The sequence below is a fragment of the Porites lutea genome, chromosome 2 (genome assembly GCF_958299795.1).
Source record: "Porites lutea chromosome 2, jaPorLute2.1, whole genome shotgun sequence".
Taxonomy (NCBI): domain Eukaryota; kingdom Metazoa; phylum Cnidaria; class Anthozoa; order Scleractinia; family Poritidae; genus Porites; species Porites lutea.
This window is the reverse complement of record NC_133202.1, coordinates 51676466-51703279: the sequence shown is the minus strand read 5'-3', so window position 1 is coordinate 51703279 and position 26814 is coordinate 51676466. Positions and strand designations below refer to the sequence as shown.

The window sequence follows — 26814 nt, the reverse complement described above, 5'->3', positions numbered from 1 at the left end:
AGTTAAAACGCTTATTAGGATGAAGATTTATGACAATACTTTCAAAACGTCCTTGAGAAGAAAGTGGTCGAAAGTTATCTTTATTACTATTAAAATTTGCAGTGCCAGTTATATAATTTGTTGTTATTGAATTGGTACCTTTTAGGGGTGGAAATTAATTTGGGACACGCCCATAAAAGAAGATTCTGGTGTTTTAATTAGGGTTGTTCTCAAAAATTTCCGACGAGCACTCCCGTCACTTTTGTAGGGAAGTTCCCCCCGGGGCTTTCGATAAGCATTTTTTCATCATCTTATTCTTTTGACACTGAGCCTGTGACTGGTCCTTGTGTACCGAACGTTAACCTTCTTTGTAGTCATGGTTTCGGATTTACGGCCCTCTTTTAGCTACGTTTTGCGCTCTGAAATAAGTAACCAAATGTTTTCCTACCCACCTCCACTTTGGCGACGTGTACCGTATTTATTCGAATAAGTGCCCAACCTCGAATTAGTGCCCACCTCGAATAAGCGCCCATCCTAAAGGCAGAAAAAGTTAATAAGCGCCCACCCCACCCCCCTCCCACTCAAACTCAAATAAGCGACTACCCCCACCCCACCCCCCAAAAATTGAATAAGTACGACTAAGAGACTTCCCCGAAGATGGAGTTTTCTTCAAAGTATTTTACAGGAACCTTGCTTTGTTACATCTTCGCGTTTGGTTGTAACTCTTTATCGTTTTGTTGCAAAATAAACATACTACACTTGCTGAAAATGTTGAAAATTTAATGAGCGCCCAGCTTCGAATAAGCGCCCACCTTCGAATTAGCGCCCACTCTCAAGGTCCAAAAATTTAATAAGCGCCCAGGGCGGTAAATCGAATAAATACGGTAAATGCAGCCATGCAACAGCCATAGGAGGGACCGTACCTGTCCACATTCCGTCCCTGGGCAAACATTTTTCCCCTTAATTTATGAGTGGATGAGTGGCTAATGTGCAGTGAAGAAATTTATATAAGGAATGGTGGAACGTCGGTTTGCCCATTTATGGGAGGAGGGCAAAGGATGGTTAAGCTTTGTGGGGTTCTGTTATTTATGTTTTCTATTATTATTATTATTATTATTATTATTATTATTATTATTATTATTATTATTATCGGACTATTGATGTGTTTCCTTACTTCATATATATCTTTTTATTTCATTATTATTATTACTATTTTTTTTGTTTTTTAGCAGTTAAAAGAAACTTTTGAATTTTAGAAGTTGACAGTTTTTTTTTTATTGAAATGAAATGTTTTTTTAATTCGAAAAAATTTTTCTTAGTTTTAATTAACTTTTTTTTGTAAGCTAAATTAAGTGCTTTTTAAATCGACAGAATAGTTTTTTCTTTTTTTTTAAGCGAATTAATATTAAAAAAAATATATTATTATTATTATTATTATTATTATTATTATTATTATTATTATTATTATTATTATTCCATTTGGTTCTCGGGGCAAGATATCAACTGGGACATTGTCCTGTCTCTTGCTTCAGTTGCAATATTGACCTATTTTATTTTATTTTACTTTGTTTTCTTTATCTGATGTATTTTATATTTTTTTGTACATATTAACTGATAACATTCAACGAAGTCAATAACGTATAGTAAGGATCCGAGTAAAGTAGCACGGCCTACTGCAGGCGGTGAACATGCAGCACACAGCATGGATTGACATAGCCTGTGAAAACTGCCGTCTCGCTCCTCGTAGCCTGTTCCAGGCTCCGAGATAGTGGTGAAAAGTCGTTCAGTAAAAAGAAATAAGTCGCGCGCGTCTTATTTTCACTTTGCTCGTTTTAATACGTCCGCACTATACTATCTGAGAGCCTGGCACAGGCTACGCTCCTCGCCGCTCGAGGAGCGACGCCTCTTTTTGCAGGCTGTGTATGCCCAGGCCTCGACCTTTTGTTAGCGCTCTTTACACATAGTCGCACTAGAACGAGGTAAACTTTTATCGAGACCCACATGATAAAAGGTACTAATGACGTGAGAAGTCCTCGAATAACATCAACAGGGATAATAAAGCCAGCACAATTGCAAAGCTAGCAATACGGCAAAAGAACAGTTACGATCATGCCCTTTGCGGCTGCAGTGCTGCAGTCTGACCCATATCCTACAAGTTTTAAATTAAGAGTAGCGAAGAGCACTCCGTCAGTTTTATAGGGAAGTACCCCCGCCCCAGGATCGAAAGCGAGGCGAAACAGATTTCGTGACGACGTCACAGCTCACGGTGCATTCACGCAATGATGCGCGGTGGTACAACATGCAGTAACTTATGTAAATCAGGTGTAATTGAGTTCACTGCCGAAGTTTAAGATTAGCGGAGGTGTTTTGTATTTGTTTGACTTCATGTAGAAAGTCCTTGCTTTTTGTAGTTGCTCCATAGTGAATTAGGATTGGACTATTTTATTTGTTAGTTAAGTTTAAGTATGACTTCCTTTGTCTGTCGAACGCTGAAGTGCTTTCCACGCCAAGTGCTGAACTATTCCACTCGCCAACTTCTGAGGCATTCACCAGTTTTACTGTTTAAGAGACCGAAGAGCTCGGAGAGCAACTTAAGTCCGGCTGAAACAGCTGCAAGGACCAATTGGAAATGCAGGCAAGATTTGGCTACAGCATTTCGAGGCCTCGATTTTTACGGCATGGGAGAAGGTGTTTGCACTCATTTAACGATGATTGCGCCAGCCTTGAATGGAGACGGCGATGTCATGCTCATGATACCTCACGGGCTTCACTGGAGTCAGGTCTGTAGCAATCTTGTTCATCTTTGTGAAATGCTAGTTTGTGTTACAAGGGCTTTGATAGTATGAGACACTTGAAGACTGCAGACATAAGGGAGTTTTTGCAGTGTTATGGAACGACGGCGACAACAATGATAAAGGTGGCGAAAACAATAAAAATGCTACTACAAAGAGTTAAGGCTGTTTTAATATAATGATGCCTGGGCTCCAAGGTAATTATTTTTCATTAATAAATTAAATGAATTAATAATTAATTAATTATTTTTAAGAAGGCTTAGGAACGAGGGCATAATCCTATTTTTAGCACCTTTCCGTTGTTTTCGAACTAACAGGTCATTATTCGAATTAATGACCGGCCATCAACAAAATCTGGATCAGATAAGATTCTGGATTGGATCAGACTAGTACTTTGCTTATGACAACAAGTCGTTGCTATCGTACCTTTCTTACTTACATTCCCCACGGTTTCTCAATCATCTCCTCTGAAAAAGAAACATTCAATTCCACTTCACAAGAGAGTAGAGATGAAAAGAAATAACACAAAATTACTGCTTCAAGATACTTCTCTCTCTGCCATCTTTGATACGGGTGATGTCACATGACCATACATGTTTTTGGTATTTGTAATCTTATGAAGTTGTATGCAACATAAATTCCCATGGCAGTTTAGTTCAAAATGATAATTATTATTTGTGATGATTTTAGAGCCAATTCACTATATTCACTTAAATCATAGTGCCAATAATACCACAGTACCTCCACAATTTTGAATAACCGTTTTTATCAATTTCTCTTGGGAAGACCGTAATACCCAAGAGAAATTTGAAACAATAGTTATACAAAATTTTCGGGGGTGAACAAGGTGCATTATGGTTTATGTGAAAATAGTGAAGGGTGAGAAACGATCATCATGAGAAACAATGTTGTTAAATTTGTGACACAGGCAGCTCAGAAGAAGAAATCTGAGTCTCACCAACAAGAGTCGAACCTATGTTCTACTAGTTTCTTGTCCAGACACATCTTAGCCTGCGAGCAAGCTCTCCTATTTGGGTAAGCGAAGTGTGCCTCGCGAGAACGCGCGAGCGAGGGGGCGAGGAAAGGAGAGCTTGCAACGATCTCTCATAAATTTTCATTTCCACCCCGGAAACCCCGGGACTCCGCAAAGCGTGAAAACCGTCACCGCAAACGTGCCGCAGATTAGAAAAGTGACAACCGCCTGTCAAGTAAGTTAAGACAGCCGAGGACGCGTAGAATTATTTATTTATTTATAAATCGCTTTCGCAACAGCATCAAAGCAATGTTTTTATATGTTTTTTTCCACGGAGACATCGCACTTCAAGGTGTCCGCTCGGATAAAAACTCACTAATTTGATTCTCGTTTCGTTTACTTTTGAAAAGTCATCCCTACTGCAGTGTAGAAGACTACTCCCCATCGCAATCACCAACAAAAACATCATATATTTGTCCGTCTGGAACTGGAGAATAGCGTTTTCCTGCACTTGGTTCTCTTAAGTTTTACTCCAGTTGCTTCCAACTCTTTCTCTTTTTCTTCTTTACGGTCACGCTACACAGCTACACCGTCAAGTACATGTTTCTGAATTTTTCTACCCAGTAGAATTCAACCGGGCGAAGAAACCGATACTTGAATCACTCTTCACTTTCACTCTCCCGGTTTTCACAACTAAAAGAGGTGCTTGACACAAATGAATACAACTCAGCGATGAAGGGTTTTCATTTCCTTCCGCAAGAACTACGAACTCGATCCGACTTAGCCTCGGCTCGCAATATTCTCGTTACGGGAATTACATCAAACGAGCCCGTCTGCTTTGGGGGCTGAAACAAGTTCTCGGTACCAATCTGATCCCCCTGAGAACCAAATTTGACACACAGACGAAGCGGGTGCCAGCTTAGCCTGTTATCAATCAACTTTGATTTCCGGAACGTCATTTTCCAGCCAATGGTATTTCCCTTCGTCTGGGCGAAGTACAAATGAAAATTTGTAAGGGATGGTTGCAAGCTCTCCTTTCGCCGGCCCCTCGCGGCTTCGCCGCTCGCTCGCGCGTTCTCGCGACACTCACTTCACTCGCCCCAATAGGAGAGCTTGCTCGCAGGCTAGACACATCTGGACTAGTCATAGGTCTGACTCTGTTGGGGGGCAAGTCGTTTCTTGAAATAATTCTTCTGCCCCAAAAGTAGAAATGCCAGTCCCATCTGATCTGCAATATGATCTGATCCAAGCAATCCAATGCGCGTTTTGTTAACGGCCATGTATAATGACCTCCTGTTCCACCTCTGCAGTGACCCACTCTTCCATTTATTGTTAGGGAGGCTAGGTTATGAGGATATTACTGTTTAAGCTTAATTTTGTGCTAAAGTCATTACTGCCTTTTCCAATACGCAAATCTCCTTTAGATTATGAAGAAGATATTCAAAAACAAATTTCATCAGGGAGCACCAACTATGTTACCTGTGTGGGGGGTTTTAGCAGCGTAGCATTCTCTTGGCAAAAGGTGCGAGAAGTGATTTCAAAGTATCTCCTCCCCATTATCCACACAACTTTGCAGCTCCTCTGCCAAAACTTTGCTCATGTTAACCATACCGCTGGCTACACAGGCTACTATAAAATTTCCATGCTTTTCTATTTGCACAGGCCACCCCATCCTCTTTGATTGGCGTAAATGACAGAGGTGAGCTGGTGGAAGGCCAAGGTGAAGTTCAAATAGAGGCCACTGCTATACACAAGGGTGTTCATGATGCACGAAAAGATGCTGTTTGCGTTTTTCATCTTCATGCTCCATACACCACAGCTTTAGGTAGAAACTCTTATGTCTTTTGAGAGAAATACAGAAAATAGCTGATGACAGTATATAACAAGTCAGGGTTTCCAAGTCATAAAATGTGCAAATGTATCCTAGATGGATGGATTGTTGGACGAGTTGTCATAGAAATGGGATAAACAAACTGAAGTATGAGAGGACACAAGAGTTGGCCATAATGTTTTGGCAGCTTGAATTGCATTCTATCGTGTTGTAATCATTACTTCAAAAAAAATCTTCTAGGACTCACTTTACAAGTTTTTTATTCTCTTTTAGAAAGTAGGTTTTGTTATCCATTGTGAGAACATATAGGGCATTTTTCATTTTAACAGATAATTTTCGACTGACTGGGTTCCTAGTGAAGCGGCAACACTGACTGGTTCTTTGAGCAAAAGGTCTAGAGTTTTAGTCCTAAGTTTTCCCCCTTATTCTTCTCTCACTGTTTACATTTCTTTACTAACTGTTAGTATTATGACTGTGATATATAACATAACTATTTAATCAAGCCAAAATCATCCACTATTTTGGTTTTGTTTGATCCCTAAACTCCTTCCATTGTAGCCCGAGTTAAGAGCATCTTGTTTAGGAGAGGGTTTCAGCTTTTTCTCACTGTAAGAACTATTTAAAGCTAGTGATTTACATCCTATCTTGTCGTCATCCATGGAGAGTCCAAAGGAGTTCTACGTAAGAGGCTTTTTTGTCGTGTACAGTTACATTAAGTAGATAATTTTTTTGTGCATATTTTGTCAAAAAGAGAGGAGAGGAGGTCGGGACCCACCCACTTGGATCTGACTCTACATGTTAATCGGTTGCTCAGTTCAGGCTAAACAGGCAATACTATGTGAACTTGTTTTTTGCTTGCAAAGAAATAACAGGGTAACCTTTAAGCAAGCGCTCCATTTGAGAACTGTGTGAAGTTCAGGGCAACGGTGAACAGTGATAAGATTGTTTGAAACAACGATCCTTGTTTCAATTGGTTTTCAGGAATGTTGGAAGAAGAAGTTTTTGACATGTACCATCAGACTCACTGCCGTTTCTATAATGACTTTGCCTATGATTCAAACTTTGAAGGAGCAGCAAAAGACTGTTCAGAGGGTGAGCGTTTGGCGAAGCTGATTGGAGACAAATCTGTCCTGTTTATGGCCAACCATGGAGTACTGTTTACTGGTTCCACTGTGGCTGTTACATTTGACAACGCGTACTTCATGGAGAGAGCTTGTATGCTGCAGGTAATGTCAAGTTAACATGCATTTGCTTACAGCGTGGCTGGTGTTTAATGAGGAGAAAGGCGGAGGGAGGGGGCGGGGGAGATTTAGGCGGAGGGCGGCACACGAAGAAGGGAGAAGGAAGGAAGAAAGATTCCCTTCCACCTTTCTTGCGCACTCATCCCATTCTCGCACTCTTATATTCCCCCGTTACAAAGCCTGCCACTCCATGCCGTAAGTTGAAAAGCATTTTTTCTCTTTGAAGAGGCAGTGATTATAACTTATCACACAAAAAACATGCCCATCCAAAAATTTATCTCCTGAAAAACATAAGTGTCATCTCTGCATACTGTTATTTTGCAGATGATTGCAATGCAAACTGGAAAGAAACTTCGTAAGTTACCAGATGATGTCAGCAAGTTGACTCACAAGCAAACCAAGGATGAATTAAATTACTATGCTAACGCTCACTTTGAGGGAGTTAAGGCTGTCTTACTGGAAAAAGATCCCGAATTTTTGATTAAGTAGATAGTAGATTAGTTTTTCAGGGATCGTTATAGCATTCTCCGAAAGGTAGTGATTAAGAAGAAAAAAGTTGAATAGGAGGAGTCACTTATTTTTCCTTATTATGGACACACGTAAGCCCGGCCGGGTGAAAATCACCTCACTCGAGCAAGGTGAGACGCGGTAGGGAGAGAGAATATTTTTCTCCTTCTCTGCAGCTTATTTTGCCGTAAAGTAAATTGTCTGAGGATAAATAAGCGCATGAAAATTATGCTTTGGCATACAAAACGTGGACTCGCATTGAGTCCAGCTGAATATTTATAAAGAGATGCTGTCAGTGTGGACACAAAGCTGCTTGTCGAGGTCTTTTGGAACAAAACAATGTCATTATGGTATTTGCTAACGTAAGGGTTTAAGGTTGCTGGTACAAGCGTTAGCTATTAGTGCTTGCTTATGTATTATCACGTTTCACCCTATGTTAAATAAACGGAGATTTACTTGAAATCAAGAATCCTCAAATCTCGACTTCAGAAAATCATTCGAGGGAAACAAAGTTATCTTGTCAGCTTGTTTCCTCAGGGATCACTCATTAAGTCATTTCTTACATAGCCCCCATAGCAAATCTTCTCGCTTGTACATATTTATGAAAGACTTTCAATCGAGCGGTCAGTAATCGCGAATAAAGGTGGGTTTCCACTGTCGCGTAATTCTTTCGTGCGTAAATAAAATAGAGGTAATGTATGAAAGGCCGCGTTTAAAGGTAAAAGTTGAACCTCGGGTATCTTACGTGCGTACGCACAAACAAAATTACGCGACAGTGGAAATCCACCTTTAGGATGAATATCCACAGTCGCGTAATTTCCATATGCGTACGGGCGTAAAAATTATGTGCATAAAAAACAAATGAGGCAATGTATGAAAGGTTGCGCGCAAACGTAAAAGATGAAACTCGCTCAATTTTTACGTTTACGCGCGACACTTCATAAATTGCCCCTGTTTCAATTACGAGCATAAAATCTACGTGCGTACGCACGTTAAAATTTCGCTACAGTGGAAATCCACCTTACCTCTGCAGTTCTGTCTTCTAAAGTTGATTGGGGAAGATCCGCGGGGTGGGGTATTTGCCATTCTATTTTCGTCCCCACCGCATGCAGCCTCGCCTCCCACCAATGTGGCCCGGGGTTGTATTTAAGAGTTCATACAATGTTTGCCGGCTATGAGTCCTTCCTCGTATGCAGGCGCATCGTGGGACTTTCAACGGAAGTCGCAGCAAGATGGGTCAAGGGAAGGGGGTTTACGTTTTTGAATCTTTCCCATGACCCCATGCCCCGCTTAAAGCGGAAGGGTTTAACACAGCGTAGCAATACAAAATTGATAGTCATGTTTTATTTCTTGTCTCATAATCAGTTCATTAAATTTATAATTATATTACTTCAATTTCAGGAAACATGTCGCTGACGTTATTCCCTGTGTTGGAAACGCAAAACGGCAGGCGGCAACGACTTTAATAATTCACGCTTTCCATAACGCAGAAATTAAATCACGATCTTAATCCGCCGTACGGAAAAAGATGGCGGCTGTACATTTTACCACAATTCCTTTCGAACCTAACACGGCCAATTACACATACAGTCATATTTTGGGGGGACGAAATTCGTCCCTGTAATAGCAAAATTGCCTATCCTAGGTTTGAACTTTATAAAACATTTGTGTGTGTTTTTATGAGCAATTTTATGGTTCTCATGCGCTAAGAACTGTGGGTAAATGTACCAGTCACCATCTTTTTAGGTACGGTGGATTGCTAACATGTAGTAAAAAGTTACACGCCCAGACACTGCAGCCGGACAGTATGGCAGGGTACTTCGATCAAAAGTGATCCTGCAATTACCCCGGCAGTCGTATTAGCATAATAAAGCGATGGTCTATAATAATTTTTTGGCTTTCGTAAGCTAGCCTTTGTGCACTAAATTACACGCGTGGGTCACAGTTCATGACTATGCTATGGACCGTCCACAGCCTTTCTTTCTTCTCATGGCAGTCTGGATGGACCCGACAATTATCAACAGAAAGATGCGCGAACTATGAGGGAGATACGCGTCCAGCTCGCCCGTCCAACGAGAAAACAGAGAGCTTAGCAACAACGATGGCCACGGCAACGGCGACAGCTACGAAAACGTCACCTAAAAAGTGGATTCGCGCTGGTAACTATTGCTATAATTCTACCTCTTTCAAATGTGGACGATTTCTTGTGGCCCTGGATAGGGCTATCCACCGGATAATTCACTATCCAGCGGATAAGTATGAGGAGAAACAATTGCGTTATCCGCTGCATTGAAATTAATCCAGAGGATAGCGTTATCCACCCTTTTAACAACTGGAGCCTGGAGTATAATTCTTAAGGATTGTATCAAATTTCAGAAAAAAGAAACATTAATCGTGTTCTGCTTACGACATATCTAAAATGTGAAATTAGGAAGTTTCAGCTCGTAGTCGTGTAGTGATGGCAAAAAAGGCACCAAAAGAGGTGATGCACATGCCAGACGTACAGAGTTGTTGCTTTGCTTTGTGGACGTTCTCGTGGCGGTCGCCGTCATCGTTGCTTAAGTGCCTTAATAGGAGGCTGTGAATAGTCTAAATAGGCTGGAAGAGTAGACACAGCGAACAATAGGGTGGGTGGAAACCACCGCCATGTACCACAGGCTACTAAGGACTACGGTAGCATAATGGCGGCGTAGTTACAGTCATTTACTATAAAAAAAGGTATTCAAAATGAGCCAGGAAACACGACTACAGCGTGTGATTTGTGTTGTGATCTCGGCCAAAGGCCAAGACGATGTGATATTCTAACTACTTTTTAGAGTCACGCTTATTTATGGTTCAGTTAAACGTGTCACCATTCCCCCGGGCAAACTCCGGGACAAGTCCTGCCCTTCTGGCCGGGGTGGGGAACTGTTTGAAGCCGTCCTGTCCAAGGGTAGGGGGTGCCGGAAATCAAAAATTACTTTTCTCTGATTTTGCGAAGTACGTGTTATTTCTCGCATAGTTTGCACGAAGCTTTGAAACTCAGTTCAAGGCTATGTATTTTCAAGGGAAAACCCAGGAATTTGTTGTAGAGTGGTTGAAGAGGAATAACCTATCAAAGCGTATGATGCGTACTTAAATGTTTTTTTTTTTCAGTTGCAAAAGAAACAAAGAAATATTTCTTCTGTCTAGTTTAATAGTAAGACAACTTCAATAGACTATATATAGAAACGGATACAAGGCTTTTAATATAATATTTAGATAGATAAACATAGATTTGATCTATCAAATGTATTGTTCGCGTTTAAACTGCATACATGTATTATTCTTCTCTCAATAACTCTTACTATAAAACGTTCATATTAGTTCAGAAAACGTCTCGTTTTGCAGGGGCTCGGGGATGGGGAATTGTCTCCTTCTGTGTTTCCGGGGGTGGGGAATGGACCACCGGGAAAAAAATAAATTGCAAACGCCCGGGGAGGCATGGTAACAGGTCAAATTGAACCACGCATTACGGCAAAAGGCAAACGTGAATTTGTACCATGTAACCAAGTCACTTGTGCTTTACTGTTATCAATACTTCTGCCCCCAAATTAGCAGCTTCACGTTGTTTTTGTCTATAACAATTGTTTTGGACTGCTTTAAGCACCCCCTTTTTTAAGGAATTTTCTTGTTGAATCTGACGTTTGCCGTAAACTTCACTCTAAATCTCTCTATTGATGGAAAAAAAAAACACGGTAACAGTGAAATCAAACTTACAGGAAACTAACAGTACATTATAATATAAGATATGAACCAGAACTACAGTTTCAAGGGAGGATGTGACCCGTTTATCTCCCTATCAATCCCACAATTCTTATGAGACTTGTCAGCTCAGTGCATCTACTTCTCAAGGAAATACCTCGGCAGCCCAAAGACCTATACAAATAAAAAAGGCAAGAAAAAAGAGAAGATAAGCAAAATTTCCTTAAAACTTATAAATTCTAGAGAGACATAAATCTCTTTTCTAAAAGGACAATCTCTTCTTGACTTATGTTTCAAGATGATCCTCCTTACTGTCAACATACAACATCACCATCAGGGTGAATTTTACTAAATTAGATCATGTTAAATCCGTGCAAGCTCTAGACCATTCTCGGAGACCCAGCGGCAGGCTTTCGTCGCGCCTTTTCTCCCGACCCGACTGACTGCCCCTGGGTCTCCGAGGATTGCTCTGGATTGTATTACTTAAAGGGTAAGTTTTAATAATTATCAATGGGATATGCCATCGATAACAGTTATGGAAGTTACCAGCCTCGTGCAACTCGATTTATGATACGAGTACAAATTAAGTCTCGTTAAATTATTTCACAACAGTTTAATAACGTTGATTTCCTATGTAAGCTGTGTGAAAAGACTCCGTTTAACGTCTGAGGACAAAATAAGCCCGTTGTCCCGTGACTTTCTACATATTATTCGGAAAACTCAGTGTTATAAAGGCGCTGTATTGTGGGATTTTGTCTCAGGTCATTTCAGTGACTCCTATAATTTTCATCAATTTTCCAAAAAAGTGAAAGTAGATTACCGACTTACAGAACTCAATTTTAAGAGTTTATCTGTTCGGTCAGTGCTAAGAAGATATCTGATTTTACCTTTTAATTTGAATTTCTAATTTCATGCGCGTTTTTTGTGTTAACGACCCCTTCCATTTATTCCATTTAAAGCTGGATTCATTTATTTGGTTATTTATTTATTTATTCATTCATTTGCCACACAAAAGGAAAAAATACAGAAAGAAAAGTGGCGGGGAGAACTTGTGCAAACTTAGGCCGTCTTCAACACTTCAGTTTAACGTGTCATAACTACTTATTTAAAAGAGGAAGGGATCTAGAGTTGATGACTTCGTTGTCAAGCGAGTTAAAAAAAAAAAAACTTTGGTCCTTGAAAAAAAAAACCCATCTTTTTCTTGCTCTTAATAGGCCATTTGCACGATGGCGTCATTTTACTACTACGACAAGAATCCTTTTCGTTTTTCTTTTTATATTTAAATCTTGGTAATCCCAGCGAGATTTAAATGACAAAAGCCGTAATTTGCATCAGAAAGGAAAACCCTGATGGATTCTAGTCGTAGTAGTAGTAAATGATGTCATCGTGCAATTGGCCTATTGTTATAGATTTGTACACGACCCCTAAAGTATGTTAAGTGCTTTAATTATTGATCGTGTTACTACATAGAGGGTCTAGTAATACAACAACCAAATAAACAGCCTCGTCCCCAGAGCTTTTCCGTTTCATCGTACCTTCAAGAAATTTTCAAGTAAATAGTAGTTTAACAGGAAGAATCAATAAATACTACAACTATACCTTACTTTATCCATTCTTAACAAGAGAAAGTGAAGGATGTATAACTCATGCAGTTTAACTTGTGGTCGCGTGTGGAGCGGTATGGTTTGCCGGTTTATTTTAAATGGAAAGGACGCCTTAGGATTCTGTTATCGAAAAGGTCTTTGCAACCTAATTTTTGGACAACAACAATCTCTCGTTTACTTTAATTTTTGAGATTTTTAAACTATTTCACTTCCTAGCAACACACGTTTTAATGAGTAATTTTTAAAATTCCGGTTTTTATGCGAGAATTTCCGCCGTATTTTTTTCATTTTAAGTATAGTAGTTTTTATTACACATTTTATCACACACTTTTACTTGTGAACTTACTTGGTATTTCAGAACTTTTGTACGGTTATTATTATTATTATTATTATTATCATTATCATTATCATTATCATTATCATTATCATTATCATCATTATTATTATTATTATAGTGTAAATATTTTAGTTTCTGAATTTCAATTCGAGAACCATAAGTTTGTTAGCTTGTTTCATCTATAATGTATTACCCTCTTTAAATAAAAAAATGTTACCTAATGACTTACTTCAGACTTACTTAAGGAAAAGCCAAGGGACGAGGTTGTTAAATAATCAACGACGACAATTAAAACAGGGCACCTTTCGAATTATCGCCACCGGTATTGAAAGGAGAAGAGGAGGCACGTCTGAAAGTGATTTTATCGAATTTTCCTTCGAGCTCATAAGCCAACGGATCCAGGCAAAACGCTTCTCTTCATACGGAGGATAACGTAAGCTGAAAATACAGAAAGAAATCACCTTAGCCTTCGGGAAAGTGAGCAGGTTTGTCCCTAGAGTATTAAAGTGTTCCATGGGTGAAACGACAACCTTTGGTAAAACCAGTGTTGGACGTTAGGACACTTTGAATATCTACATGTAAGGCGTTACCTCCAGGCATTCTCGACCACAGAGGTCTAAGAAAGGATTTGAGTACGAAATAAAGCGCCCGAGCCTGTTTATCGATTTCTAGGGCTCAAGGGAGGGCGCTTCCCCCCCCCTCCCCCTCCCCCCACATCTAAGCGCCTGGATGACCGCCCCCTTATCTTAAGGTCTGGATTCGGCACTGAGACCAACCAAGTTCGGTTGTGGCCTTTCTACTTATATAACATCAGCGTGATTCTTGGATTCCTGTCCACGGACATTTTTTACATCTTGTCAAGACGTAGTAACACCCCTTGCTCTTTGCTGTTTAGCGCCTAGAATGAAGGAAGCTATTTACCTATTAATAGACTCCAACATCTGTTTCTTCAAAACACAACCTTTCTTGTGTGAGAATGCATCAAACGAATATTTGCCATGATATGCACCCATTCCACTTCCGCCAACACCGCCAAATGGCAGAGTGTGAACTACAATGAAATACCGAAAGGAATAAACTGATTGGATTCTAGACATCTTATTTGCAATGGTAATACGACTATTCCCCGAACTGAAATCCATTCTGCCTTATTACGGAGCTTAAGCAATGACGACGGTGGTGAAAATGAACTCACACTGTTTCAAAATTCACTGCTGATATTCCACGTCGTTTAATTTTTCAAATGTAGGTGAATTTTTCTGGGATTGAATTCTAAAGGAAGGTATCTGGGTTTAATAAGAGGATAAGAAAACCGCCGTCTTGTGTTCATGTCCTCGACAAAACGTGAAATTAGGCAGTTTCACATCGTGAACGTACAACTGCGGCAGAGGAATGTATACGTATAAAAAAGAATGATGTACGTGCTTATCAAGGCCTTAAGCATTTTTGTCGTCCTCGTTCGTTGTCGGCTTTGCTTAAGCTTCCCATGACCAATTAATTGTGTAAAAACAAATTGCGAGTATCTAAGGATTGGAATATTTATTAAAGTACAAAAATCTTATTGCATCAGTTTGTACTGATGAATTTTGAAACAGCGAGAATTCAGTCTTAAAGAGACGTTTTAGCAGCCGTCGTCATTGTAGTTGCTTAACTGAGTAGCAGACAACAAGTACAGGGAAAACTTGTAAGGGAGCTTACTATAGTTACACAAACCATCCGGGTGGTAATCTTGTGCATAAACAGAGAACAAGAAAATTTGACCTGGTGAAAGAACTACCCGCTACAAAGTACACGTATATCCAAATCTACTGACACAAACCACAGAGCATGTTTTCTGAAACTTCCCAAACAGAAAAAAAATGGAATTTCCGGTCACGTAGTACTGATTGAAGTTTGCCGTTTTCCTCGGGCGTGATTCAAAATCTCTCAATAGACCATTTTACAGTTATGGACTTAGTACCCTAGCCTTCGCGTGAACGTGAGGCTGAGGTTGACCTTGTTTTGATACAAACCTCCTTTGTTATGTTATGGAAATTGGAAAATACTAGTTAGCATAAAAACAACTTCATTTGCATAATAAAGCAGGAAGGTTTGTATCAAAACAAAGTCGCCTCCAGCCTCGCCTCCATCCATAACTGTAAAATGGTCTATTTAACAACAACGTACCTCCAGCATGTACAACCGTGTCATTTGCCAGGAATCCCCCTGAAGACGTGTTCTTCAAGATACGATCAACTTTGGATTTGTCGTTAGAGAAGATGTACAGAGCTAGCGGTTTGTCCCTACAGCCCCGGAAAAATAATCATATTAAAATAAAATTAATAATAATAATAATAATGCTTAACGTATACTATGTTAAGGTCTCTCACTCTCATATACGTTTCATACCTGTCATTAATAAACTCTATGGCTTCGTCCACATTGTCGACGTTAACTATTGGCAACAGAGGACCAAATACCTGCAAAACAGATCACTCCATTCATTAGAACAATACAGAGTAAATCTTCTCAGTAAATGATTACTCAGGCCAACATATTGTCCATTTGTTAAGGCTACTGTTTCTCAGATAACTCGATCGCGAGTTGTTCAAGTGAAACTTAGTTTGAGTTGATTTGTTTTTTAGTTTGTGTTGATGTGCACAATGCAAGCATTAGGTCAAGCCACACAAGCAGTCATGGAGCTGATTATTAGTGTCCTCTGTTGGCAGAATGTTCAGCACAAGTCCCAGCCTCTACGTACGCACCTCGTATTAAGTTTCTCGACTTCTCGGTACTGCGTTTTGTTGCGGGTAGAGCTTACATAAATTTTCTGATTCACAAATAACACGGACTACAGGTTGTTTCTTTTTCTTTGTTTTGTTCGAAAAAGCTAAGAACGTAGAAACAAAGTCTATCTCGTAATCTAATCAGTCATATCAGCACATGCGCTGCATTGGTACAGGAAAAGTGCGGCTCTTGTCGACATAATATTATATCTTTTGCTTTACATTTGGCGTTTATTCATAAATACGGCATGCTTAAATCGACCCCATCGAATGTGTCCTATTGCCGATGCGACATTGTTCCCAGAAGTGCATACCCTGAATGGCAAGAATGTACAAGACTACCCTACAACTACCCTCCGTCGGTGGGGATGTTTCGCGGGCAGCTGTATTGGCTAGGTCAAGCTGTGTTTACACTAAAAACGTGTAGTGGCCTTGAAAACAATGTCCGTACCTCGTTTTCCATGAGTGGGTCAGTGGGTTTGACTCCCGTGATTACTGTCGGTGCGATGTAGTTTTCACTCTCATCTGTCTCGCCTCCAATTGCACAAGTCCCAGAGGACATTAAACTTTTTAAGCGGCTGAAATGAGGAAAGAAATAAAATGCGATGAAAAAATGTCCCTAGGCTCCGTGGCGAGTCCTTAGCATTATACTTATATTAATTTTGGCGAGTAAAAAAGCGCGATCGTTTACTGTAACAAAGCGATTTTACTGAAATGTTTAGACGTGTGCAATTTTCTTGTTTAGATCTGTAGTTTGTCATGTAACTTCTTTTCAAAGGAGTTGGCATGGTGTCACGCAGAGACCGTGGGTTGGATTAGGGTTGGAATGCCATTGAAGCCCCGTTTTTTCCGGGTTAAATTGCTTAAATTGCTATTACAACATAGAGGATCATGTCTTCATTTAAAAATCTGCTTTTCCGAGGCTCACATCGGTTCACATAGTCTTCATTTCAAGGTGTTATTTGTTGCAACAGTGATTTGGAGGCAAGTTAGCTTTCAAATATTCCAAATTTTAAGACTACACCGTAAAAGAGGTGAACTTACTTGAAATGCCTGTTGTTCACAATCCTTGCATAGTCTGGTGACTCCTTGGGGTCCTTTGCAATGAAAAAGAATAGCAACACATTTAAAATACAGGCCAATATTTTTGCATAGATAGCAGTTTTTACAGCGTCCAAAGTAATTCCACGATTGCGTTTTCGATTGCAACGTCTTGTGATTGGCTGAAACATTTCGCGCCTCTATTTCTCCAATTGGAAGAAAAAAACATAACAAATCACGACTCGTTGCTGGCAGCTTTTTCAGTTTCCCGCGCTTAACGTCGGCTACACATATCTAACTTCTGATTGGTTCATTGGCACGTCTGTGTCCGTTTTGATTGGCCAGAGTTATTTCTTGCTCGGATTTTCGTTACAATATACGGTTTGATACAGTTGCCTAGAGTCCGAGGATGAAAAAGAACCTAGTCTAGATGTTTTATTTTAGTAAGAAAGATTCCGTAAAGCCTTTTACCATTTGCAAGGAAAAACTTGTCATAATGAAACGATCTTAGTGTAGTCTGTTCACAGACCCTCTACTTTCTCTTTAGAGATCGTCGAGCGCGCGTTTTTTGTTTTTTGTTTTTCAGGCGCCCCCAGCCACGGACCCGGTAGTCCAATGGTCGGTATCGCCGAGCGCACGTAGGAAAATAAAAACCGCGGGTGATTTATTTAACAACGTCTGTGTACAGGCTAGTCCCAGTGGTACTACTAAATTCCACTCGCACCAGAATAAACCGTTGTACCATTTGAGTTTTCATCTGGGAATGAAAAGAAATAATGAATACAGAATGACGGAAATTTTCGAGCTGAAATAAAGGAAAAATGCCCTTTAGTGGGATGAAATGGTAAAAAAGAATTGTAATAAAAGAATATTGAAAAAAGGAATAGGCCTGAAGATTTCCATCTTTTCTGGACACGTTTCCTCGTAATGAACTATAACCTTAAGATTTCAACAGAAAGCTCCGGTTTTCTCTGCATCTGAACGCTCTGTGACACCGGATTTTCAAACTTGACTTCGAGTTTTCTTCCACAGAGAAAAGACCTAAGCAACGCAAACTATGGAGCTGACAATCATTTACTTTGGAGTTAACTCAACGAAAACGACGACGCCGCAACGACGTCATAAAAGCAACAGGTTAAATGAACAATACAACTGCGCACGTGAACCACAATCTTTGGTATACTTCTTTGTCGTCCAACTGACACCTGAAACTTTCTAATGTGACTTGAACATAGAAAGAAGAATTTTTTTCCTCTTTTAAAACTTCGCTGCTGTCCCTGACAATTTAACCATAAGGAAATTCGCCAACATTTGACAAATTTAACTCGATAGAGTCTGGTAACGCGATAAAGTTAAAAAAAAGCGCGAATACATCGCCGATGTGGTTGCGTAAACTCTCTGATAACTGTCCTTGTAACCTACGAATGAATGACGGAATAGCCCTCGCTCACCTCTCCATAAAAATCAAACAAAGTTTCTTTGAAGCGTTTGATGAGCTCCTCTTGGACATCGGGGTGACACAGAAGGTAGTCTGGGGCGACACATGTCTGAAATAAGAAAAGGAAAAAACCGGAAATGCTTATGAAGTACATTGTAAGGATAGTACTAGAAGAGAACTTTGCGGAATGATGTTAATAGTGAGTATTTAAAAATTACAGTATATTGTGTACACGGACCTGTCCAGCATTTGCAAATTTTCCCCAAGAAACTCTTTTAGCGACTATCTCAAGATCGCAGTCCTTGTCAACGTAACACGGGCTGAAAAAAAGACGACAGGAGGTTCATTATGATGAAATAGCGATACCGTATTTACTCGAATGAGCGCCGCAACGCTTTTAAAATTTTCACGCCTCAATGCGACGGTCTTCATTTGACGACGGCGTTTATTTGAAAGTTGTACGCGACATTTTTCGTATTAAACGACCAGAATTAATGCCTTTTTTACTTTGATTACATCAGGGCCGCGACACTTATTCGGAAGTGGTGCTTCTTAATCGGGGGCGGCGCTTATTCGAGTAAATACGTTACTCGCATTGACGTCATCTATTGATATTTGCAAACCAGAAGCGTATTGGTTCTTGAACTGAACAAAAACTGACAAATCGGAATAACAAAAATGGCAAAAGATCAGTGACAATGAAAAAGATGGATCAAAGTTTCGTGGCTTCATAGCCGGTGACATCACTATTTAATCAACCAGTTCAGGGCTCAAAATAAAGGCCGGTCAAAGGACAATGTCCGGCCAGAATGGCAACTTTTATAGCCCAAAAATTCCCACACCGGTCATGTTGACCGGTCACTGCTAAGTAGGGGCTTATTAAGCAACAAAGACGACGGAAGCAGTGAAAACCTTGCTAAAAAAAGAATTTGCGTCCTTTCAAATTTTATCCCGTTTATTTGGACCCACTCAATTTCTCAAATGTAGGCGATTTCACCTGGAGTTGAATTCTTCAGGATTTTTATCCAGGTTCAAAATAGAAAATTGAAAGTCGTCGTATGTTCACGTCCTCTTTGAAAAGTCGCTTTAGGAGGTCTCATGTCGTAGTCGTGCAGTGGACGTCAAGGATATGTACTAAAAAGTAAACTAAACGAAACAATCTTTGACCTCAAACGTTTTGCTAAATACTATGGACTTTGGAGGAAACACTTAGAGAGTCACGGTTGGGCAACATGTTACTTTTGCAGTCAACACAGACATCTTCTTGCGGTAAATATCATCCTCGAGCCTTTGTTGTTATTTAGCGAAACAAGATGTCTATCTTGACCGCGGCCAAATCATTTTGTCCATTAAGTCACTTTTCAAACGGTCAAGCGACGACTAGAACGAGTATAATGCTAAAATTTGGGTTTACAAGCCGTTATTAGCTTTTTTTCGTGCAATACCATTTTTGACTGGTCAGAAACGAGACCTGACCGAGCAGAAATTCCTTTGGCGGGAACACTTTCCCGAGTGTTGCAGTTGATCAATAAACAGACCTGAAACTATAGAGTGTCGATACACAACTCACTATGGCCCCATCCACGTGAACCCCGCATTACTTAATTGAATTCGGAAATACCCGATTTCAATAGTCTCATACACGAATACGCAATTCCGTCGGACAAATAAAAACACTCTCTGGAGACCGGTTTCAAAACGATGCAGTTTCAGTGAGCAGATTCACTGTTTGCATGTGGACGGAAGGCCGATTCGTGTGAAAAATATGCGGTCACAAAGATTTCTAGGCTGACCACGGACGTTTATCTAAGATTTTTTTGACAATTCGACAGCGCGCGTACCCTGGGTTCCAGAGGATATTTTTCTTATCGATACTGATGGTTCGCGGCGAGGCGCCGAGAGAAAGCGGCTCGGGAGCCTTATCAAGCTCGGTTTATTTCATCTTAGGTATTTTGAGAATGGGCCTCTGGAGCCAGGGTACAGCGCGCGCAGAGTGCGAGAAAAAAAGAAAGGAACCTTTTCCCACCCCCACCCCTCTTGCATTTGCGGTGAAAAAATCCCCCGCTGTTTTTATTATCATTCGCGCGCTCAATGATATCTAATGTGAAAATAGAGGGTCTGTGAATTAGGCTAAAAGATTTCCGGATTCGTTTTGATGAGGGGCGTGTCTCTAACAATGAGAGAAACCATCGCCCTCTCCTCGCACCTAACGATGAGCCCTTACAAGAGATATGTTGACGACAATTATGTCCAAACAACTAATGAAGCAACAGCAGACCACTTCCACCATGTAATAAACAAAGTACACCCTAATTTGAAATTTGAAATTGAAAAGCAGAAACAACACCGAGTGGCCTGTCATTGTCGATTTCACAGTCACCATATCCAAGGATGGCAACAGTTCTTTTGAATGCTACAAAAAGCCAGCCAAGGTACCTCTATTTGTCCACCATCGATCAGCTATTCCCACCAAATCCAAACTCAACTTCATTCGCAACGAACGAAAACGCATCGAAACAGATGCTCCCCACATTTAAACACATTCGATGACATTCTTGGCCTTAACGGTTATCCAGAGAACAGTACAGAGCAGACAAAACGCCCACAAAACCCCCAACGAAACCCTCAACCTGCCAACACAGAATGGTCATACCTTAAGATCCCGTACATTTCTACACGACTCAATCACAGGATCGCTAACATTTTTAGACAAGAAAACATCCCGGTACGCATTTCCCACAAATCCTACACTCTCAGACGAGCCACATCCCACACCTCCATGGAACGCAAATGCACTAGAGACAAATGCCCTATCTCTAACACTGGGTTGTGTTAACAAAGAAATGCAGTGTACCAGCTCACGTGTAACAGCTGCGATAAGCAATACATAGATAGCACGACACGCTTCAACCACGACCGCGTTAAAGAACATTTCAATAATGAATGCTCCTATGTAAAAAAACATAACTATTTCTGCCAGAACAAAGACTATAAAGGCATTGAGGTCAAGATTATTACGAGCGAAAACGATCCCGCTAATCTACGCCTTTATGAAGAATTTTACATTAGAAAGTGCAAGCCTACACTCAATTCGCGAAGGAATGTAATGAATTCGCAGACCTTTTACTTTAGTATTCTAGAGACCATTTTTAAGCGCCTTTAGAGGTCCTTTGTCTAGAGACACTCCATCATTTGAGCGTTGTATTCCACTGACAGCGCGCGCGGAATATTTTCTCATCCCTGATGATGCCGTTAATCGGCGAAAGCTTGGATTTTGGATTTTACTTTTTTAAGCAGCAGTTTAAGGCCTCACTTGAACAGTTATATATTTTTTTATTATGCTGCTGAAGCCGGACAACATGAACAGATTAGTGAATACTAAGTACACAGATTGTTGAAATGACACTCGCTGCTTACAGCTGTCCCGTTTCGAACCACTCTCACCCAGACTGTCATATTCCCATTACTTATTACATTGTTCCCTTAAACCATTTAATTTCCAACAACAGAATTTATGATTATAGTGGGTAAGGATTTCATATCTCTATCAATTCTACCTTTTTCCTCCAAGCTCAAGTGTAACACGTGTTAGATTCTTTGATGCTGCTTCCATGACAATTTTACCCACAGCACTGCCACCTGTGTAAAATATCTTGTCAAATTTGCACTTGTTTAGTAAATACTTTGTTTCCTCCACTCCACCAGTGATAACTGCATAACAGTCCTGGAATGGAATTAAAATCCTGGATCATTACTGCACTATTATTTCAATCTACACATCACTTTGTCACCCCATCATCTATCACTCCATGTAAGGTAATCTGGATTCATTTTTCCTTCTGGAATCCGGAATCCTTGGAATCTGGGATCCAAGTTCTACTGACAAGCAATCCGGAATCCAGTACCTGGAATCAAGAATGCACAGCCTGAAATCCACAATCCAAAACTGTCTTGGATTACCCCACTTGGGGTGAACTTTGTTCTGTCAGCCTGTGCACAACCACTCTGTACAGCTGCACACTAACAAAAACATTTCCTATTTTATTTTCTGTTTGAAGTATAGGAAACAGGGCACCTCGAATGGGTTAAAATATTTTTAACCTCGCCCTTTCTCTAAAAACAAACTTTAAAACAACAACAAAAAACAGGAACATGCAACTAATACATGTACATGTATGTACCTGGTCAAGATATTTTGGTATCATCTCCTCTACAAGTTCTGCTGCATGTGATGATACTTCTGATGGTTTGACTATTGCACAGTTCCCTGTTTCAAAAGTACATGTAGTTTAACACAGAAATCACCAACAGTGTACAAAATGTTATACTTATAGGCTATTTCATAAATTTTCTGGTCACAAGATTTTTTTAGGTAGACATTTGTCAAACCAATTTAACTTTTAGGTCTATCACAAATGACCTGCATAAATTGAAACAAACTGACAAAATATAATATTTAAGCCACTTTCATCACCATGAATCGCAAACCAGATCATAATATGTACACAGAATTGATAGATGAGATTTACTTAGAAATTCACGCTTGTAAGAGATAATTGTCTATAATTTTTTTGCAAATTTTGTTGTCATCATTCACAAGTAAAAAAATGATGCACATGTAATAAATGCCTGGGACGCCTATTTAATCCTAAGAGACTAAGCAGGGGCATTTAACAGAAAATTGTAACTCCAAAAATCTAATATGCTTTTGGTAAATAATACATCACCACAATTTACAAATAGCAGACTATCCAGTCCATTGCTAGATCAATACACATCAATGGGTAGGTTGTTTAGAGATCCATACTGATTTCTTAAAATCTTAATTTCAATGTCAGTATCCATGCTTGAACTTGACAGTGACCAAGAATCATACAATTAATTAATGCCGAAACACTTGGTAAGCCAAGCAAGAAACTGAATAAATTGAATGACTACTATATACAGCCAACTTTTTTTTTTACAGACACCTCTATAAGACACACACCTTGGTAAAAAGGACACCTAGAGTTGGTCCCTGCTTTTCTTTACTCTCTTTATTTGACTCTCTATAGTCTTACTAATTGCTGGTCCTAAAGGTCTGTCTTACAAGAGAGTTGACTATTTTTTGCCCAGGCGTGGTACTCTGGATTTCAAGTGACAGGGATAATCAAAGGAATTTTTTTGGTTTAAAATGTTCGAGTGCAGGTTTTTTATTTGTGCAGGGTGGGGGGGGGGGGGGGGGGTAGGAAAATTTGGCAAGTATTTTTTTAGATGGCTTGATTTAAGTAGGGACTTTTTGGGGTATCCAAAACAATCTGAAGATCCTTAGTAGTGTCCACATATCCCTGTTGGGTAGTTCTTTGAATACAGTAAAACCAAACTTTTTTAGTTGCGGAACTTCACCATGGGATATTTTGGGGGTTAGTTTTTGGTGCAGGGATTTTTGGGGTTTTGATTGTTGCCTTCATTTGATTACCCCTGTCACTTAAAATTCTGAGTTCTCCCCCTGGTCCCTCTTTTTCCTAGAATTAGTTTTGGAGCACTATTCTTGCTATGCAAGGCATCTACATGTATTAGACAGGAGGTGTATGATAAAAACGTAGTGGAACTTTTGTTAGACAAGAGGCATTTGCTTGAGATAGGGTGTCTATTAGATTAATTAATGGTATACAACCTACCAGCAGCAATTGCCCCAACAAGAGGAAGGAGGGTGAGTTGTACTGGATAATTCCATGCTCCAATAATTAAAGCCATGCCCAGTGGCTCACTGATTACAAAGCAATTATCAGCTTTATTAACCAATGGAACTTCTGGTGCTTCGGGTTTGACCCAATCAGATAAGTTATTGAGAGCTGATGGAAATAGAAGCAACATCATATTTAATTAACAAGAACCTAATTATATCAATGACTCATGCACAATAATTGCTGATGTCTAAACAAAGAAATCCATGCATGATGTAAATGATGACAAATTTATTAACCTCTCTCAATAAGTGCAACTTTCACCCGCTGAACTAGCCTGAGGTAACAGCTGACATTTCATAACTCCACCACTGCTTTCTCTGGCACAAAATGATGTCTGAGGAATGAACGCACAAATCCCATACTGATGACATGTCACTACCCAGATCTGGGTTGGTTGAAAATTTTGCCTTATCCAATCAGAGGCACAAACCAGACCTGGGTAGTGAAGCGTCATAAGCATGAAATTTCTACACTCGTTTCTCAGACGTCATTTTGGGAAAAACCTGTGGTGGCATCACAAAATGTAGGCTGTTTTCTCAGGTTACCACTGAGCCTGTTAACACATTATTGTTGCTTAATCAGCTGAACTGGATAGCTATCTCACCATATGTGATATCACTCTTAACCATCAAAACCTCTGCCAAAACAGCTTCTTGCTTTGGCTGGGAAGAAATAATAAAGAAAAGAAACAGATTAAGTCTTCAAAGGCGATTTGCTCAACCTTTCAAGGGTTGGGTGGATAAAAGGGGTAATGATATCAACTGGGACCCAAGTTTTCACCGATAGTTTACGGTAAATCCTCTACCAAGCCCCCTGGGGGGCTCATTTATTTCAAGCCCATTTGAGGGGGGGGGGGTGCTTAATAGAGATGGGGAGCTTATTTGAGAGGGGGAGCTTATCTAATTCAGAAAAGACAATGGTATCAGTTCTCCATTAAGAACTAGAATACGAAGTGGAAAAGCTCAAGTACAAGAAGTTTTTAGGTCATGAAGCGGAGGATCAGAATCAAATCCAAACTTCCAGTTGGTAAAACAACCATCCTGGATCAGTCCACATGCAGCTTTACAGTTGTTATTGATTAACACAGTCTATTATTTATTAATGAAGAAGGGAAGGAGAATTAGGGAAGGAGAGGAGAGCTTAATAGAGAGGGGGGGGGGGGCTTATTAACTTTCTTCCTCTGAAAAGGGGGGGCTTATTTGTGAGGGGGGGGGGCACTTAATAAAGGATTTACGATATTTCATAATGGTCAAACCTTGTGCATGTCCTTGGCAAGAGCTTCTGCAATTGCATCTTCATTTTCTTCCATAAGCCTCAGTAATTCTCTAAGCTGATCTTTTCTATACTCCACATCTCTTGTCTTGCCAGACCTAAATGATTCTTTTAATTTCTTAAATGCGTCCTACAAGAAAGTTAAATCCATAGAAAATGTAAGTATCTTTTACTTTGCTTACATGTATGCATGACCAGGCATCTATCCAGTGACCAGCATTCCACCTAATATGAGCCTTTCTATAAACACAATAGCTGGGAGCTCCCTTACTGCACAATTTTTTGCTTCTTGTTCACAAACTGTGACTGAATAAATTTATTTGACATTTCTATTGATCAGTAAGTTTGAAAAGATAGGATTGGAATGCTATTGTTTTGCATTGTTGACAAACTGATGTACATAACAAAAACATTTGACAGGTTTTGGAAACTGTAGCACTTTATCACTTTGTATGATGACACTGAGATCCGAAAGGAAAAAATAATGCTCTCTTGAAAATGAGTGTACTGTTACATGTACGATAAAATTATAAATCTTTGCCTGGGGGTAAAGATACAATGTTATGCAGTCCCACAATCTGCAGGATATCACATGTCAACAGTAATAAGAGTAAAACATGTGATACACAACTAATGGCAATGACATTGATACTAGGTTTATTGTGTTATGGTGATAAATTCCAAAATTTGATGATGACTCATAAACCAACAACTAGCCGGCCTCGTGACATCGAAACGACTATTTTTATGACAAAGATAGAGAAATGTCGTCTGCCATGCATATAGCATACGTGTATGTATCTGATGAAAGTCCAAAATACAGTGCAACGCTAACACTGGTAATATTTAAGCTTATCAACCTGGAGGATACGCTGCCCTGGCTGATCCTCGTTGCACAACACCCGTGTATTTTTTAGAAAATTAAAGTTACTTTAAAAAGTTGCGCTGGCGTTAAGATCAGGCAATTCTAAAGATTGGCGTATTTAAGTACAGGACAAGCTTTCGTCATGAATTCCCTCAACCTCGTCCCTTTTTATTCCAAACTAAAGCATTTTCAGTCTTATTTTCTCACGTACTACACACATCGGTTCAACGTTACGCGACCATCAGAATGAACCCACTCGGCTTTTATGAGCAAGATACGCACGTACATGGGAAAAATGAACAAGGATAATTTTAACATCGTCTAATTCAAAAACAACAGGATCACTTTTAGTCTCCGCATCGCTCAATGTGAAGCAAGGAAGAAGTTCGAACGCAATCGTACGTAAGCTTATTAAAGCTCAAAACTAAATTTCGGGTTACTGGATAATGTGCAAAAAATCAAGCTCACCTGTATGTGTGTGTACTCTTCACTTTCTGACATTTTCTTTCCTCCTAATCAATTGAACTGCAAAACCACAAGTGGAGAGGTATTTTGAAGTTGCTCCAACTCACAGATTACGGACGGCTATGGACGGCTATGGCTCCTTCCACCGATTCGATTCCAAGTCCTGCTTCAGTCAACTTAGACTTTGATTTTGGGCGTTATGTAGTATCTAACAGACTGTCTCTTCTGCGCCCGCAATCAATTTATCATACA

General features: G+C 39.9%; 2 protein-coding genes across 3 annotated transcripts; one reads left to right on the top strand and one right to left on the bottom strand.

The window, feature by feature from the left end:
• Positions 1–2344: 2344 nt before the first annotated feature.
• Positions 2345–7801, top strand: LOC140927176 (putative aldolase class 2 protein CC_1201). Its single transcript, XM_073376823.1, has 4 exons — positions 2345–2759; positions 5407–5569; positions 6557–6801; positions 7141–7801. Exons 1-4 carry the CDS (start codon positions 2445–2447, stop codon positions 7303–7305), a joined length of 888 nt encoding a protein of 295 aa, XP_073232924.1. The 5' UTR covers positions 2345–2444; the 3' UTR covers positions 7306–7801.
• Positions 7802–10478: 2677 nt separating this feature from the next.
• On the bottom strand, positions 10479–26699 carry LOC140928979 (aldehyde dehydrogenase, dimeric NADP-preferring-like). Of its 2 annotated transcripts, none has more exons than XM_073378791.1 (15): positions 26566–26699; positions 25216–25362; positions 24565–24622; positions 23892–24065; positions 22413–22498; positions 21789–21955; positions 18470–18551; positions 18245–18340; positions 16797–16849; positions 16204–16330; positions 15376–15446; positions 15154–15269; positions 13909–14038; positions 13228–13425; positions 10479–11220 (listed from the first exon to the last, which is right to left on the bottom strand). In XM_073378791.1, the coding sequence occupies exons 1-14, from the start codon at positions 26596–26598 to the stop codon at positions 13263–13265; spliced, it is 1503 nt and encodes a 500-aa protein (XP_073234892.1). In that variant the 5' UTR covers positions 26599–26699; the 3' UTR covers positions 10479–11220; positions 13228–13262. The 2 variants fall into 2 exon arrangements, with proteins under 2 accessions (XP_073234892.1, XP_073234891.1); XM_073378790.1 differs by having other exon boundaries at positions 13290–13425.
• Positions 26700–26814: the final 115 nt, after the last annotated feature.